Consider the following 18,324-nt stretch of genomic DNA (forward strand, 5'->3'; position numbering starts at 1 on the left):
TGAGGATGCATCTTTTGCTGCTACAATGGTTAAGTGCTTTCTAATTTATTTATACCTCTGTGCTTAGTATGTCTTTCCTGAAAATTTTTGGCTTGTAAATTTAATAAAGAGTTATAATGTAATAACAGCAGTAATTACAGATATCTTGGAAGATCTAAAAGCTGTAATCTTCAGAGTCCCAGACTAGGATTTCCCTTTCTTATTGCTGTACAGTTACTAAGAAAATAATTAGCTGAAGAATCCTGCAACGGGGAACAAAAAAGGTTATGAAATATTTGAATCTTTTCAGCAAATCTGAGCAATAGCTTAAGAAAAAAATGTATGAAGGGCACTAGGTGAAGATCCAAGCAAAGTCTGATTATTTTTAGGAGTTTCTATTTCATCTTTGACCATAAAAAGAGAGCAACCTGGAAATTTTTGTACCAGCATGCCATTTCCTTTTTCAGCCATGGAAAGAATTTGAGTAAACCCCAATTTCCCTGCACACAGGAGTCTGGAGCTGCCTGTCCAGAGCAAGTGGAAAGCACAGGCCTGTAACACACGTGCTGGCAGAGAATTAAGAGGGCGATTGCACTCTAAGCTCCTCCAGCAACTTAATCTAAATATTAAACTTAATTCCTTGAGAGGTCTAATTACAGCCCTTACTGCTGCTCAAGTGATCCCTGAATGGGATATTACTCCCATTATTAGCATTTATTACAGGATAGATACTCGATATTACTGTATTTGTCACTATCTTTTCCAGTGAATGAGGGCGAGTGGGAAGCTGGAGACAAGGAATCTTCTTGGGCTCAGGCTACGCCCACTGCACTGCGAGGAGATGTGAGTGTGTGGATGGGAAGCACTTCTGAGGAACTCTGCTGGCTGTTGACTCATCTGAGCCCTGCCAGTTCCCATGGTACCCACTCGGGCAGGATGAGCTGCCAGAGGAGCCTCATCCCTGCTCACAGACCTGAGACTCTGCAGGCCAAGGGGCACCAAAAGGTCCCTCCTGGGGATGGGGCTCTGTTACTGCCCACACACCCCAAGGCTTTGACTCATGAGCCAAAATCCCACCAGATTTAAGCAGACTTTTCAACCCAACCATGCCGACTGCAGAGGACAAACTGTGCATACATGGAGACTCGCAGGAGAGCAGCTGCTTTTACTCTTAGCAACCTCCTACAAGTATTGCAACACAGGTGCACAACGCTCATTTTTTGTTAATTCCCCTTCCCAGGCCTGTTAGGAGCATGCCAGGGATTCCCTGGGCTCTGGATCCCAGGCAGAGCTGTCTCCATTTCAGTTTTATTACTGAGTAATTAAAAAGGCAAAAAGCGCGAGGATAGCGATGGTGCTGTTTGGATGACTCACTCCTCTTCCCTTATATTGCTCCAATAAATCCCTCACATACTTGTTGTAAATGCTACGTAAGTTAATAAATAGTGACACTTAAACTAAGTTGGCCCTTCCCCTTCCTGGCAGGAGACACACTTTTATCCCAATTTACACGTCCCAGACATTTCAGCTGCTGCTGTGCAGCTCACCACAACAATACACCCCTTTCTACCCCACACTTTGAGATTCATGCCTAAACACTCATGGCAGAACTCTTCTGGAACACAACACTATCAATTTTTGGAGGTTGAACTTCAGCTGAGCACCAGCGAAATTCTGTTTTGCAAAACTGGGGTGTCATCTTTTAACAACTGCATTTTCCAACTTTATCAGCACATATTGCACCTCTCACTTCCATCAGACCAGCCAGGAGGAGAGTCCATCTGTTGTCAATAGAGATGGAGCCCTTCAGGCTTAAATTTGCATTAAGCACAATATATAAAATGAGTGCAGTGGAACAAAGCTTCTTCACACACACTTGCACAGGGGAAAAAAAATATAACAGTGTTCTCTTAATGCAGATAATCAAAATTAATTTGAGAACTCTGGAATCAACACTGATTAATTTTGGCACCTGAAGTACCTTGCTGTATTCGCTGTTGTATTTCTTGGAATGGGAGAATGAGGAGTTAATAAAGGCAAAGGGTCTCTTCAGGCCCAGACAGGACAATTAATCATAACCTCTTACTGATTAAAAAACAAATTAGAAAAATAATAACTCACAGTGAATCATTAGGACACACCCACAGCCCCAGTAAGTATTGCTGGATATCATGCACACTCATTTGCACCAAATACAATACAGCCCCTAGGGCTAAGACTGTTCAAGATCCCCTCAAACAGCTCAACCAGCACCTGAAATGGTGCTGCATTAATGTAAGAGTCTGCTGGGTGATGCTGGAAGAAGCTGTACGTCATGGTTAGAAAGGAAAAGACTTCAAAGCAAAAAAGTCTCTCTTCCTTCCCTGGTCACCCCCCGCCCTTCATGCTTTCCGTTCTCTTACCCCACCATTTCAGAGAAGAAACGATGGTGATTTAGGCTCCACATACCATGTGCATCAAAGAATTCATCATCTGAGCTGTCATCCGAATCCCTGGCAATGCTCTGCATCCTCCACTCAGAGATACTATGGCGCGAGGGACTTGCTGGAAAAAACAAAAAAGCTTTATGCAAAACGCTACATCGACAAGACAGAGAGTTCCCAACATGATCTTTGCTGGAGGAAGAATCATGTGTTCTCCAAGAAAATTCACTGCTGCAATATTAAAAAACACAAAACCCCGATGATGCTGGTGTGATGTCAGTGTACTGCTTTACAGATCCTGTTTGTTTACTGTTGGTAGAACCTGCCAGCAAGATGCTACATTAAAGCAAAGCTGCTTGGATCACTCTTCTGCTATTTTGAATGGCAGCTATTTATAATTGTTAGTAGGACGTGCAAAATCAGCTGGGTTTTAAAGTTTGCAATTAGGAAGGAAGCAGGCTGATTGGAAGCTCTCTCCATGCCTCTCATCAGCACACAAGCCATGCCTCTGCTTTGCTAACTTTCGGGTGGGTAGCTCAGCAGAGCAGCCTGGAGAGAAATAATCTGTTTTCTGGAAGGAAATTGCTTCCACACAAATTGGATTAGAGATCTGTTTAAACTTTAAACTTGAATGATTTAAACAACACGCTATCCAACTACTTCAAAGGAAGCTGTTAGAGCAGTGGTCCTGACAGAGCAAGGAGAAACCCCAAAGTCCTTGTAGTGCTGTTTGCCCTCCTGTTCCCACACCTACCTACTCCCTTTCACTTTCGCCTCCAGAGTTCTCTGAGCTAAATATAAACACATTATGGCTTCTTCTTTTCTTTTTTTCAGATATAATTTAGCAACCATCCAGCCCGAGCACTTCTCAGCTGAAGTTGGCTCAGAACAGCCGCCTGCTGAAGGGAGCGCTGTCCAGAGAACGATGGAAGAGAGGGTTTGTCCCCTGGTGCCTGTCACACAGAGCACACAAAGCACTCTCAGCCGCCACCTAACCCAGCAAAAGCCTGAGGAGACTGACAAGTTCTCATTTAGCATGTACAAGAGCCTGAAAGGCTCCCGTTACTGTGACAGCCGCACGAACCATTTCACGTTATTGTTCCAACAGAGTTGAATATATAAGTAAAATTCTTCTAATCTCCCACCCAGTTGTCACATGGAACAAGGACGGAGACCCTGTGCAGAGTCATGTAATTGCAGCTCAGCAGCCCCCAGCAGCCCTCTGCCCAGCCTTGGAGCAGCCAGCGAGGAGGTGGCAGAGCAGAGTTAATTCACGCCGGAGTGACGTCAAGGCACTCGCATAATAGCTGCTAAAAATAGAGCACCTAATAACACAGGGGAGGGCGACAAGGGTCCTGCCATCACCAGAGGTCTCGCTCGGTGGTGGAGACAAGGGAAATCTTCTGGAGAAAAGGCATTTTTTTCAGCTGGAGGTGGCGGTGCGTCGCGACAGCCCTCCTTGCTTCCATATGGTAATGTGCTGCCAGCATGAAGGAGGATTAAAATATCTGTGTGACGTACTTCCCAGCACATCACAATTAATTTCTTTCATTACTTCTCCTTGTAAAAGATGAGACATTCTGCAGTTGAAAAGAAATCCATGCTTTACTCCCAGTGAAAACCTTCAGTGAAATCCTGAGAGGTTTGAAAACTCCAGCTCCCAGTGATCATGTCAGCAGTGGAAGAGAGGGTTTGTGCAAGGAGCATAATGGGAGATGGGTGCATCAATATAAAATCCTGGTGTAGGCAAAGTAGCCAGTATTTTTATCTTTATGCAGTGATTTATGAAGCATCTGGTAGGTTCTTCCCTGGGGCTCACTCAAGTGAGTCATCGCAAGGTAAAGCTACTGCTCCTCTCTCATTCACCCTGTGATGAAATCAGTGATGGAGTGGGAAATAAAAATGGAGACTCAGCTCCCAATATTTAGTGCATATGATAGATGGAGAAGCTTCACTCACCCAGATGTTCCCTTCCACCATCACTGGAAGAAATCCTGCCCCTTGGGGTTTTCATGATTTTTTTCTCCTCTTGCAGTGAGAGCTATTTCCCTGCTACCAGCAGCACTTGGCTCATCAGAGAGGGAATTGCTGAGGGCTTGAACCTTGTGGCTCTAACTCACCAGGCACACCCCTTTGTACAGAAGGGTCCAAAGAAGGGAAGTACAGCAAAACGAGGCGAGTCCCAAGGGAGAGGTGAGTAACAAAATCCAAGACTTAAAGCTGAGCCCTTACAGGGTATCCACAGCAGAGCTTTAACATCAAAATCCTGAAAGCTTCCTTGAATGGTGTTTCAAAGGGAATGTATAGTCCCACCTAATCCCAGGGTGAGGTTTTATCTCCAAACAGCTACTGCACATCATTACCAGGGGAAGGGAGCAGCCCCCACACACCTTTGGGGGTTCCTGCCCTAATATCCCCAGTAGCTGACGAGATGTTTCACTGTGTGCAGCACCATGGAGCCAAACACCCCTCCTGAAATGACAGGCACATGGTGCCACAGAACCTTGGCCAAGGAGCACAGGTACCTGCTGTGACACAGGTATCAAGGATAAGCAGATCTCCAGAAGGGAACACCATGGAAGGGCCTTAGAAAGCCACCAGTGACTTCTGAGTAACCAGGACTAACTCCGCTGCTGGCTGTCTTTAGAGCCCCAGTGCTGCCAGCCAGCTCCTGCCTGCTTCTCTACAGTGTTTTTACAGAATCTGTGCTTTTGACATTGGCAACTCTGCCATGTGACACTGACTCACAGTTATGGGATGACTAGAAACTAGAAACCTTCCCAAACCCAAAACAGGTCACCTGAAAAGACTAAGCCAGCAGCACCAGCAAAGAAGGCCTCTGAGCTAACAGGACTCACAGGACTAATACACATTATCCCAAAGGCACTCATCACAAGGAGACATGATCCACCTCCCCAAAAGCCCAACCTCCATGAGTTCAGAAGAACAAGTCACTGGCAGCATCTTACCTCCTCTCTTTGAAGACCGTGAGGACTTGGAGGAGGTGGACCATTGCTTGGTGAGCGACCTGCCCGAGGCCGCGTCGCTGTTGGCAGAGGCGTCCTCAGCGTCTGCAGGTGACCCCGTGCTGGGCTCCACGTCCTTCTCCCCAGGAGTGTCCTTGACACCATGCTGCTCTGGGTCATTCTCACCGCAGAACTGGGCCATCTTCTGGGCCAGCATCAGCTGGGCCTCCTTCTCCAGCTGCCGGATGTCCTCAATGGTGAGCCCGTACCACTCGTCCTGCCAGCACCAGGCCTGTCGGTGGGCCCGGACCATGACCTTCCGCAGGCCTGCAAAGCCAAAACATCCGTCACCGGAGCTACAAACTGCACCAACCAACGTGTTCCCCTCCCAAAGCCTCTCAACACCATGGCAGGGACATGACAGTGACACCCAGCCCGCAGTGCTGGACCTTCACACAGTCACGGTGGCAACCTGGTCACTTCATCTACTTTATCTCCTCAATTCTTCCTAACCAACCTGAAATCAGCCAGTCTCCTGTCACTGCTTTTAACTTGGAAAAGGATTTCCTAATTTTGGATGGAAAACTTTCACACACTGACCACAGTTTCAACTCCCTGAAGTTCTAGAAGTTGGAACATTTGGACCCTGCCTTCAAAATGAAACATATAACCAAGTAATTAAAAAAAGAAAATAGAAAAAAGAAAAAAGCTACTGGTTTTTTTTTTTTTTAATCCTGGAGAGTTTCAAGTCATTCCTTGATGGATGCTCCACAGCCCTCCCCAGTTGTTACATTACAGAAGCACATCCCACATTCCTGTCCTTGGAAACCCGTTTTCTGCACCTGGTTTCTATGCATCAGTGAAACAGCATCACAAATTGGAGCTTCTGAGATAATGGCATAGAAAGCAAGGTAAGGGAGGGAATAAAGATGCTTTATTTTGCAGATACCATCTGTCTTCTGCTGCAAGAGAAAAATTGAGTGGGTAATACCAATTTAAAATATTTCAATGTATCATATATCTGAAAGGAAGAGCAGCATCAGTATCAACACACAAGGCACCTGACCAGGCAACAGATACTCTCCCCAAGACTTAGACTCACTCAGAAACATCATCACCCCCCCAAGACTTTTAAAACATAAGAGTCACTCAGGATTTTCACCAATATTATTCCTTAAAAGCTCACAACAGATCAAAACTCCAAACTGCTATTTATTTCTAATAGGCCCACACAGCAGTAATGATGCTTTTAAAGCTTCTGTAAATACTGACTAACTGATCCTCAGGAGTTTTTCTGCTAATAAACAATAAATTAATATTGCTCCCTCTTTAATCACTAGGAAACTGAGGCAAAGATGGGTTGAAGGACAAGACAAAAGCATCAGTGGGATTTTCTGTCAGTGGGATTAAGAGAGCAATCACAGGCTACATTAGAATAATTTAAGTTTTGGGAGCTGCAGATCGAGCTCTCTAAGCACCACCATGAGGTAAGACAGCCCTCATAAGCCACTTTCCATCTCCAGGAGCATGGCCAGAGCGGGATGGTCCCACCATGTGCAGATTTTCTAAGGTGCTGCCAGCAACACGAGCTTCCCTGCTGTACAGAAAGAACAGATCCCACCACTGTCACAGCTTCTGTGATGTTCAGCCTAAAGAGCCAGTTGGTTTTCAGCAATCACTTTTTTGTTTTCTTAACACACAAAAAGCATGTTTTTATATGTTTATCTCCTTCCAGATCTGAGCACTTTTTCTCTGTTCTGCTCTTTGGTCAGTCCTCAATGCCACAAGTCATCCCAAGCCAGGCTGCCAAGAGGAGATGGCCACTGAGATCAGCAGCTAACGCCACGGACCAGCTCAACCTGAACTTCATTTACACAGCAAGATTAAATCTATCAATATTTGATGTATTTTGGTGACAGACCTTCAGAAGGGAGAGGCAAGTTTGAGCCAGCAGAGTGTGACCTTCTGGGGGCAGAATGACAGCCTTCAGCGCCTTAATTCTGTTCGACCTGAGTTGAGATTCAGAGTTATTTCCCCTGCCAGATTACTTTTTGCAGAACTACAGGAGAATGTTTTAGCCTCTTCACCTCCTGTTATGATTGACAACCAGCAGAGCTTAAAAACCAAGATTAAATTTGCATCACACCCACACTGAAAGCCAATAAAACATTTCTCTTGCTGTCCCCACCACCCTTTGGACTTCCACACCCACGGTGTGCAATTCCACCTTGCTTGGAACACCTTGAAAACAGACTGTGATCAGACACAAAAGTGAATGTTGCTCTTATCCCAAGGCTTCCCCCGTTCAAGGGCTCAGCAGGCTCCACTCCTGCTCCTGAATTCAGCCTTGATGTATCAGTGCCCCAACTCCTCAGAAATTCTCTGTGTAGAGGCGCAGATGCCACCAACCACGTATCTGTGTTTTAATGGACTAGCACCACAGGGAACATGAAAACCACTTGGGTGTAAAAAAAAGTCTCTTGAAGTTCCTCTCTGCTTTCTTAGATCTCAAACATCACCTGCACTGCTTCCTGCCAACCCACAGATCTCCCCATGTGCCCTACTCACATCCCTTTGATTAGACATCCCAAAGCACCCTTCCTTAAAGCTTTGCTCCTTTGAAAATAGGATGGCACCACAGGGCTTCAGAGCTGCTGTGCCTCTACCCCTCCAGGTTAGTTAAGAAGTCCAAAAAACAGATCACTTTCCCAGCATTTGGCCTTCACCTGGGATGTGCCAGCAGTGCTGCATTTCTCTTTCTTAAACACGAGGAGAAAACCTGGGGAAGAATGAGGCTGTGCAGGTACAAAAGAAATGGAGAAATAAAATCATGGCTTGCAGAAAAGGCTTCAGTGCCAGGGAAGAGAACTTGAGGGGCTCCTCTGGGCACAGCAGTGGGCACTGAATTCCTGCCCAGCCTGCAGGCTCCCTGCAGAGACCCAGGGAACACAACAAGTGTCCCACACAGAGACAGGGAGCCAGGATCCAGCTACAAATGACTGTCCAGACTCACCTGTCCAGACACTGCTGCTCTCCCTGTGCAATGGAAAAAAACAAAACAAAACAAAACAAAAAACAAACAAGTCTCAAAGCATTTTTAAATCAAAATCTTAGGAAAAAAAACCAAGTTTTTTATTGGAAAGTGAAAAGGAGGGGAACACCAGACCCAGGAAAGAGTAATTGGGAAAAACTCTCTTTGGAGCAGATACCCATCAGAAGAGTGCTGAGGGAATCTGTGGCCCAGCTGGCTTTCCTTTTTCTCCCTGGAAGGAGAGGAGGTGTAAATGTGTCCTACTCAGCCTCAGAAGTCCCTGTCATACACTGCCCCAGCTGCAGCACAGTTGGAAGTTTGCCTTGCCAGCAGGTTTTCCCCCTCCACCAACATGCCCCAAGCTTATCTGAGCCTTCTTTCCCAGAATCAGAAGAAAACCCCACAGCCTCATCAGACACCTCACTGAAGTCAGGCAGAAAAAATGGGAAGAGATTTTTTGACAAGGATGCAGCTACTAGCTGGTTATCAGTCATTAAGCAGACTATCATTTCTCCAGAGTGCAATGCTTTGTTTAAAATAAACGAACAAACAATAACACCACACATGCACAAATGTGCAGGCTGAGTTCAGAGCACCCGTCATCATGTGTTGATTTAATTATTGTAACATTTCCCACTGTGCTGTGCAGAAAGATCATCTGTGAAGAGCTGAGTAGGGTGCAAACATTTAAATAATTTGATTTCCAGCTCACCACCTCAACAACTCAAAGGTTGGTTGAATCCTTGAGGTGCTGACTCCTGGAAATGATTTGTGGTGTTGGACTCCATCATACAAAAGGAAGTGTAAATGACCATTAGACAAGCCAGGACAGAAAGGTGGCTCCATGTGAATTTAAAAAGCTTTGGTCTGTAATTCTGGGCTTGTTTTAAAACGTGAAATTAAAATAGTAAATGTAATAAGATCTCAACAGAAATAAATCACAAAACCCACCAACAAATTCTGCCCCTAATGCCCTCAATATCCAAATAAAGCAACTGTTCAGATACCCATTGCCTCTGTACCCAGAAGCAACCTCCCAAATAATTTTAAAATGCACTGTCACAATTTCCTGATAGCAAATACAGGATTCCTGATTGTCCATGTGCAACACTATTTCCCTGACAGCCCCAAGAGATCCCGAAACCTTGCCAGTACAATCCAACCAAAGGCCACCTGCAGTCACACCTGTTTGCTTCCCTGCCCTCTCTTGCTCAAAGAAAAGCCTGTGGTCACATCCACATAATGCCAACTGCCACCTGCCTCCCCTTGGAAAGACAAAACTCTGCCTTTGGGATCCAGTGGGCAGTGGATGGATGAACTGAGTCATTAGAGTGCTTTTGTGAAGCCAAAGTTGGGCAAAAGGGCTTCACCACTTCACCACTGTGCAGCAATTTGGGCATATAAAGCCTAGGACACAGTGGCTTAGACAAAGCTCCAGTTACTGGGATGGAACACACTTTGCCACAGTATATAATTAATAACCCATACACAGTCAACACACTTGTTTAACAACAAAGGACTCAGAGCCCACATGCACCATTAGGAAGCAAGTGGGAGCAGAACATTATGCAGTGCCAGTCCAATTAAACTTAAAATCTATGGGAAAGGAGTAAAAAAGCATACAAATATTACAGCCAAGCAGACTAATAGCCCACAATCACAATTTTAGTCTGTGTCTCAGGCTGTCAAAGCACTGAGTAACTGTCCAATTAGTCATGAGAAAGAATGGCTGCTGCACTCAGTACGAGTGAGAACGTTTCAACACCGTCCCCCAGAGTTCCTCCCTCTGTGCTCAGCAGCCCTTCCACACTGCACAAGCCATCCATCATTTACCTCACACCTGCTCTTTTTTCAACCCATTCTCTGATTTTAGTTTGCTCCACTAAGCATTGCTCCTCGTTGGGCAGAGTTTGGATCTTGCTGTTTGTTCCTTGCTGGCTTGCTGACCCTGCACAGGATGGGCTAATTCCCCAAGAAATGAAGTTGCTCGAGTTGGGAACAGAGGAACCAGGAGGAAAATGCCAAGGAAGAAGGGGCTGACCTACCACAACTCTGGCTCCTGGGAACTTGGCTCACCATCAGGTGCACAATGCACAAATGTCTCCATCTGCTTTTGGCCACCACCTGAAAACCCCACACGAGGATCTGCACCTAAGCCTAGTCAGTCCTGTTGTAACCACATCTTTCCAACTTAAACATCCTGATGCATTGCTGGCTTTGGTACAAATGCTGTGGCACTTTGCCCACTCATGGCTTCCCCACAGCTATCCCAGGGCAGGGAGAGGCCACAACAGCTCCTGCAGATACCCCAAGCTTTTACTCTTACTTTTCACTCTACTTCTACATCTTGCCTAAAAGACTTCCCTGATTTTATGCATCTTAACCACTTTGAAAAACACTATTTGCCATCTTTATAACAGGCTGGAAAAGCTTTTGAAAGGCAGACAATGAACCGGCTCTGCTCTGTGCAAAGCCTCAATCAAGAGGGAAATGGCAGGCAATCTTTCACGGAATACAAAAGCAATATTTCTAAGGGACCACAGTTAATCTATGCCAAACACCTCTGAACTGGAAGAGTCACATGCTCCTTTTTCATTTAACAGATACAATGGAGTTGTTATTCTGCCTCCGTGTTTTCCAGCATACACTAAATTAACCCGTGCCACCAAAACGCCAAGGGAGTTAAGTGAAGAGAGGCACTTGTAACACAGCCTACAGCAGGAAAAGCCTCCATCCCTGCCCAAAGAAAAGCAAAGGAGCTGTAAGAAAACAATCTGTGAGCATTCAGAGAGAGGTGTACACTATTCTCCACTGCTCTATCAGTGTTTTTCACATTAGCTCTCAGGAGCACAGTGTGACTGCAAAAAGCTTGAAAATTACTTACGCTAGAATCAGGCACTTAATGAAGACTTGCACATCAAAAGCAGAGTTGCAGAGGTCATGCAGAAGGATTTTCAGTGCATAGGAAGGTGGTAGCAACCTTTACACATCCTTTTTTTGGCATTTTCTTTGCTAGAGGACAGCCAGACCTCAGCCCTTTCAGATGGGAATGCTCCTTTAAAACACTACGTTTTCCACTTGGCCATAGATCTCATCATTTGTGGCAAGCCTCAGAAACTGTATCAGGTGTTTTATAGATTTTCTGCAAAGAACAAATTTCTGCCAGCACTGCCACCACCTGTACTGTCTCCACTTAGTTACTCCCAGACACATCCAACTCCTCCTTAAAAGCCCTGACCTAAAATGATGCATCCATCAAAGGACATCTACTCATAACTCAGAGCCACACAGACACCCACCAGCTCTGTCACAAGGCAGGTAGAAACTAGGGATGCTCCAGGGAGTGGTTTTCTGGAACCACTCAGGACACTGAAGTGAAGCTTATTTCTTTAGGCAGCCCTTCAGGATGGATTTTGCTCACAATAAAGAAGACTGGCAGAGTTTAAAAATGATCTGGCAAGTTTATCTTAAAAAGAAAAAAATTAAAAGAAGGAGAATGCAAGATGTTGCCTACACAGGATTGGAAACCTTTTCAGTGGGCACACATGGTTTGGATTTGCACATACCACAATTCTAAGTGACAGAATAACAGTATTTTTTCTGAGCTGACCCACAGAGTCATCAGATCCGAGCGTCTCTTCACAGACGTGTCCTGGAATGTGATGCATTGCACATACCTCACCTTCATGTTTCAATTCAGTAAAAACATTAAGGAGTGAACTCTGCAAGACATAAATGCTCACCAACATCATGGATAAAGCGCTCGATTTTCGACTGCATCCCCCAGTATCTGAACTCCACTTTACACAGTTTATATGCACACATGATGGGGTATTTCCCAGGGTTGTTCTTGTACTCCTGAATCCAATCTTCTGAGAGGGGTCCTCTTTTAGTCTTCACTGATTTATACAGCTTTGGATCCTCCTCAGCTTTGTATTCGTGGGGAGGGATAGGATCTTTAACAATATCAATAGGATCTATAGAGAGAGAACAGAAACAGTTAAACCTTTCCTTTTCCTGAGCAAAACACAAAAACAAAATTTTTCATGAGTTATTTCTGTTGTAGTAAGTACCAGAAGCATTACAGCAATTTAGTTTCTTTTACTTACACTTAAACAACTGATATTTAAATTGTTTATACACTGCTGCTGGGCAGAGATCAGCTCTGCCAGAGGAACGAGCACACACAGTTCCAGCAAACAAAGGCTTTGCTCCAAATAGATGTTTTTGCCTACAGTAACTGCAGATCCATGGCACTCTGGCAGCTCTGCACACTCTGCCTTTCCAGCTCCACACAGATCTGTTGCACATTCTACCTTCCAGCTTTTCTAATACCACTCAGTGCTGCAGCTGTCTCAGCCAAGACAGTTAAACACACCTGCCCTGCTCTGGAACAGACATTGCCCATGGAACATCTCATCTTTGGGTCCATCAGAGAAGGGGACTGGGAACTCCTCACCTGCTATTGTTGGACCAGATGTACTGTGGAAAGCAGAAAGTTTAACTAAAGGCCTAATTAACAACCCAACAATGGAGAAGTGGAAGCTGCAGCAGGAGTGGAGTGAATTAGCATATTTTAAAGACCTTCAACCCCCAGAGCTCAGCAGAAGCGTCTGAAGTGTGGACTGAAGGGCAGGATCACACTTCCCCAGAAGTGACAGCTCTGTGACACCTCTCAGTGCACTGGTGGGACTCCAGCCTGCTCAGCAGTGAAAGCCTGGTCAGGCAGGCCCAGCAATGAGGACAGATGAAGTGAAGTACAAAAGTACTTTTTTGAAATACTTCTGCCTTTTCTCATTAATTCCTTACGTTAACTCAATCTTCTAAAGGCAGTTATGAAGTGAGTGTTAGCCTACATGAGGGCAGGACTCAAAGGAGAGGGAACAAAAATTAAATGCAACTTCATGCTTCGAAAGTGCAGATAGGAATAATTTTCATATACATGAAGGAGCAACACAAATATACAGCAATATTTTCACAATTATACAGCTATTTTTTCCTCTTTTATGGTTATTTCTACTTATTACCCCCAAATTCATTAGATGTCTTACTCCTCTTGGGAGCTGCATAAATAAGATGGAAAAGCATCAGCTTAAATTTATTGATGGGGCATTCAAATTATTTCCATGGAATTTACATCAAGACTAGAAGAGCATTTTGGTATCTCCACCCTACTTGATGTAACCCTGCCTGCAGTGACACTGACAGGGTGCAGGTGTGTGTTTAGGGAGGATGGACAGGCAGATGGACACACCAAGTGAAAAAAAGAAAAAGACAAAACCAGGGAAAAGTAGAGCAAGAAGGCTGTTTACCTAAAATGGTTTGTCTTTTTTCTGCAGCAGAAAGGTTGAACACGTTGTTATGGTCTCCTGGGTCAGTTTTGTAGTAGGTCTCAATATCAATAGAGAACTTCTCCACAAAAGGACACGTGTACCTGGGAGCCAGAACAACACAGCTTAGAGTAAATCAGCCCCAAATTCCAGCCAGCCTTCACTCACGTTTTCCTTCAGATATGCTTAAAATACCAACTAGAGATTATTCTTTAATAACTTCTTAAGACAGGAGTTCAGCAGTTTTCAGCAAGGAGATAAATTTTGGGTCCACTACATTAAAAAGCTGTGACATGGATACTGATACAAGGACACCAGGAAATGCACCTGTGCAAGGAGAAAAGCAAAGCTCCTGCATGGAACCTATGGCAGAATAAAACACAAACTAGTTCTGTGCAGCACAGGTTTCCTGGCCAACTGATTGACTCATAGGCATTTCAAGAAAAGAGATAAAAACTGACTGCAAGTGAACTTTAATCACTTAAAAGTCAGGCAGCTCCATTATATTCAGTCACTGGCAACAGCCCATATGCACACACAGACCCCCCACCTTCCCAGGATTGATGTTACTTGCAGAGACCAGCTAAAACAGAACCAGAAAAATTTTCCAGATTATTCATAAAAGTCAAAATATCCATTAAAGCCTTTTTATTGTGAAAGATGTCAGGAAAACCAGATTTGTAAATCTGAAAAAGAGCAAATGCTCTGAAATGGAGTAACTGGCACAAAGGTTATTTTTTTCCAGGATGTGTGAAGTCCTCCCTGACAAAATCAGATGAAACAAGGAGGTCCCAGAGGGCTCCACAGAGCCTCTGGCTCTCTTCCCTCCTCAGGGTGAAAACCATAGGATGTAGGTTTGTTATTTTCTAGTTAAATGACAGACAGTTCTCAGAAAAAAAAGTGCTGTGATTATTTATTTATTTATTAAGATTTTTCTTTCCCCTGTACAAATGCATCCTGTCTTCCCTGACAGGATTCAGCATGACATCTGTCCCAGCACTGTGCACATTTATAACCTCCCCAAGCGTGCAGAGATCTGCAATGTTAAGCAGATACAAATAGAAACCATTCATGATTGCCCAAGCTTTGACAGACAAAACAGCTCCACATTTTACAGCAAGGAGCCACAAATTCTCAGGCAGGTGTACAGTCAGCCCAGGCAAACTCCTGAGACCAAGCACTGCACAGGAATTTTAGGACTTGACCCGAGCTGCTCTGAAGGATATTACTAAAGAGGGCAATGCCACTGCCAGAGAGCGACATCAAGCCCTGTCTCTAACACAGGGAAACTGGTGGGGTCAGCTTTGCTTGGAATGACCCCAAAATTGTAAAAGTCCTTGTCCCCCAGCCCACACAGCCGAAGAAGAGGTCTGGAATGTGTAAGGCTGAATTTTCAAAGCTGTTTATTTTTCCTTATCTATAACATTCTCTCTCTGGCCTGCCATGGTCCATCTAGTAAAGAAGCCATGGCAGTCTGCCTCGAGCAGCTCCCACATTATATACTCAAAACTACGTGTTGTATGTTTACAGATTTGTGCCAGTGCCCATCACCCATGTTAGACAGTGAGTCTCTGCCTTAAACCAATAGAAAAGTGTCACCATCACAGCAAGACATGGAGGACAAGAAGGAGAAGAAGGCTAGGACATGCCCAAAACCCTCCAGATTGCACCCCTGAATTACATTCTAAAAACCCCAAAATTCTAATTTTCCACCCTGTGTCAATTCATCTGTCACACTACTCAAACCCTTTTGGCTTGTAATTCCTCATGCAGAGTTGGCAGTTTTTTCCATGGGCTAAAATCAAAGCCACAGGTTTTTTTGACTTCGTGCCAAGGTCAAGAACCCCCTGCCAGGGTCTGGAGACAGCCAGGGCAGCCAGAGGGATGTCCTGGACTCCGACAGGAAAGGGCTGTGGACATTTTTGCCCAGATTTACCTTGTCCTTGTGTAAGGATAAGCATTCCAGGACTCCTCCTCGACGCGCAGAGCTGCCTTGGGCAGGATGGAGCGGAACCAGCTGGGGATGTGCATCCCAATGTGGTAAACCTTGTGCGTGTACTGCCCGCTGCCCCCCGGGCCGTCCACGTAGGGCCTGTTCTCCAGGATCTCCACTCCACTGCCTTCCCCACATGTCTCCTCTCTGCTCTTTTTCTGAAAGGGAAAATAGATCACAAATACATCACCAAAATGTTCGTTTTCCAGGGCATCATACAAGGACTTGGCTCTCAAAGCACCTGGACACTGGGGATGGTTTCTAGGACTCCTTTTGAGCACAGCAGAGCTGTAGCAGCACCCCAGCACTAAGATTATCAAATCTAGACATTATAAAATCAACATTTAGAGATTCATCTGGCCAGCACAGAGATTTCATTTATTCAGGACCCCATGCCAGTTTCCATTTGGATGCTCAGTTTGAATGGAGCTGTAATGACATCTCAACTCCTGTTCCTGGAACAGGTAACACATCACACCCCAACCCTTGGCTCCAGCTCTGAACCACCCAACAGCACAAAACCCTTTTGCATCAGCCAAGGGGAGTTTGTCCAACCTGGCACAGCCCCGTGGTGATGTGAGTGTGAAGAATCACACACACTCCTGCTGCAGCAGCACCTCAGGCTGGACACCAGGAAGAATTTCTTCACTGGAAGAGGGGTCAGGCATTGGAGCCACCACCCCTGGAGGTGCTCAAGAAATGACTGCATGTGGCACTCAGTGCTCTGGTTGAGTTGGCAAGCTGGGAATTGGTCACAGGTTGGAGTGATGAGCACAGAGGTCCTTTCCAACCTCAATGATTCTGTGATCACAGTGATTATTCTGTGACCTACACCCACAGGATTTGAGGGCTTGTTGCATGTGATCTGGCCCAGCAGCAGCTCTCCAAGAACAGCTTGGAGACTTTGCTCTGCTAATTAAGATATTTAGAAGAAACAACCCAATTTTGCCAGAATGATCACTGCACCCCCTGGCAGCCTCCACATTTTGGCTTATTTGTAGGACTGTCCTTCAGTGAAAACCTGGCAAAAATTCCTTCAATAAAAAAATAGTAATTTCAGTGCTTCTAAGATGAGTTAGAGGCAAACCAAATATTTATTAATTTCTCACACATTTCAGCAGATTGGATGATTTATAACCTTCATCATTTCCAAACAACAGATTCATTCTGTTAGCATTTTGAGATTATTGTTTGTATTTGAAAGCACAGTACTTTGGAAATTAAGGGGGCAAAAAAGGAATTTTATACCAAGAATCAACTGTGAAATGTAACACAATAACAACTCTTCATTTTTGGCATACAAACAATTCAAAGGATAACATGGTTTAACAGAAAATTATTAATAAGATGCAAGAGATCAACTTCTTATCTTTTGAGGACAGGATGTTAAGCCAACAGAGCTGCTTAGAAGTAAGTAGCCCTGTTTATAAAGACCTCCCCAGTGATTTTTAATTTAAACAGCCATAACTAGCAAACCTAAATAACTGACAATCTAAATAATCACTTTTTTCCTGCCCCACAAACTGCAATAGAAAAAAAACCCCAAAAAACAGATAAGTATTTTGTTACAGTTTATTTCTAACACTCAGCTGGCAGTTCATTAAAGCACACATCCTCTTCTAACAAACTACTGTCTTTCACTTCTTATATAAGCACTGACCAAGTCCTGTACAAATATTTATGACAATAACATTAAATAATCTTGATGACCCCAAAATCTGGTTAATTCAAAGGTCTCAGAAAAGGCAGTAACTCAGCCAGCACAGTGGAAGTGTCAGACAGAATAACTGCACGGCATCTGCTCTAAACAGTTGATAGAAATTATGGAGATTTAGAGTTTTATTATATGGCAGAAGCACATGGAAATCATAAGCAGAGGGAAGATGGGTTTTCTTAATGCCAGGTTATTCAAAACTCCCTTCTGGACTGCAGAGTTACAGCAATTCCAGGCAATTCTGCAAGTCCTCATTTGGGACCAAAATCCCCTGGGGGGTTTTACTCACTAACACTGCTATTCCCCATTTCACTCTTCCCCGTTCAGCCAGTTTTAACAAAAACTTCTCTGCATGGGGATGAGCTGCCTGATTCTCACACACAGCTAGAACCCTGAAGAACCCACAACACTGGCCAATTTTAGCTGTACATGAATAATTCCATCAGCAGCTTCTCCACCCAACCTGGAACTGGCGACGCTCTGATGGTGGGAGATGTGAGGGTGACACGGTGTCATTGTCCCAGCTCACTGGGAGAGAAGGCAGGAAGGAAAAACCAAGTTCACTGAGACTCTTTGTAAAAGTCAGTTCACGTCCCACTTCTGAATTGTGGTTATTTTATTCACTTCTGTGCAGCTGCAGCAGACTGCAAACCCTATTCTGGGAGCAGGGTGTGCTTCCTCCTCCAGCCTTTCCAGAGGACCAACTCCAGCCCACAGCCTTTGTCACCCAGTTACAAACCCTAAGCAAATTTTGGCCCTTCACATCCCTCCTACTTGTCATCTACGTAAGATATGACAAGAGCATTTTCTCACATGAATGTGAAATAAGAGCTGTAGCTCTGCTGTCAAAAAAAAAAAAAAAAATCAAAGATTATATCCCAAACTATC

The 18,324-nt window shown here is 44.6% G+C and overlaps 1 protein-coding gene across 13 annotated transcripts in view; it reads right to left on the bottom strand.

The window, feature by feature from the left end:
- PITPNM2 (phosphatidylinositol transfer protein membrane associated 2) overlaps nt 1-18,324 on the bottom strand; it is a 123,472-nt gene that overhangs the window by 33,464 nt on the left and 71,684 nt on the right. For 12 of the 13 annotated variants that reach the window (XM_072935978.1, XM_030285940.4, XM_030285937.4 and 9 more), the window contains 5 exons: nt 15,666-15,880; nt 13,712-13,833; nt 12,143-12,376; nt 5,372-5,695; nt 2,428-2,523 (listed from right to left, as the gene is read on the bottom strand). In XM_072935978.1, coding sequence (XP_072792079.1) covers nt 2,428-2,523; nt 5,372-5,695; nt 12,143-12,376; nt 13,712-13,833; nt 15,666-15,880 — 991 coding nt within the window. Of the gene's footprint in view, nt 1-2,427; nt 2,524-3,156; nt 5,302-5,371; nt 5,696-12,142; nt 12,377-13,711; nt 13,834-15,665; nt 15,881-18,324 lie in introns of those variants that run through there. The other variant, XM_072935981.1, reaches the window with a different exon arrangement.

Source organism: Taeniopygia guttata, chromosome 15 (assembly GCF_048771995.1).
Source record: "Taeniopygia guttata chromosome 15, bTaeGut7.mat, whole genome shotgun sequence".
Classification (NCBI taxonomy): Eukaryota; Metazoa; Chordata; class Aves; order Passeriformes; family Estrildidae; genus Taeniopygia; species Taeniopygia guttata.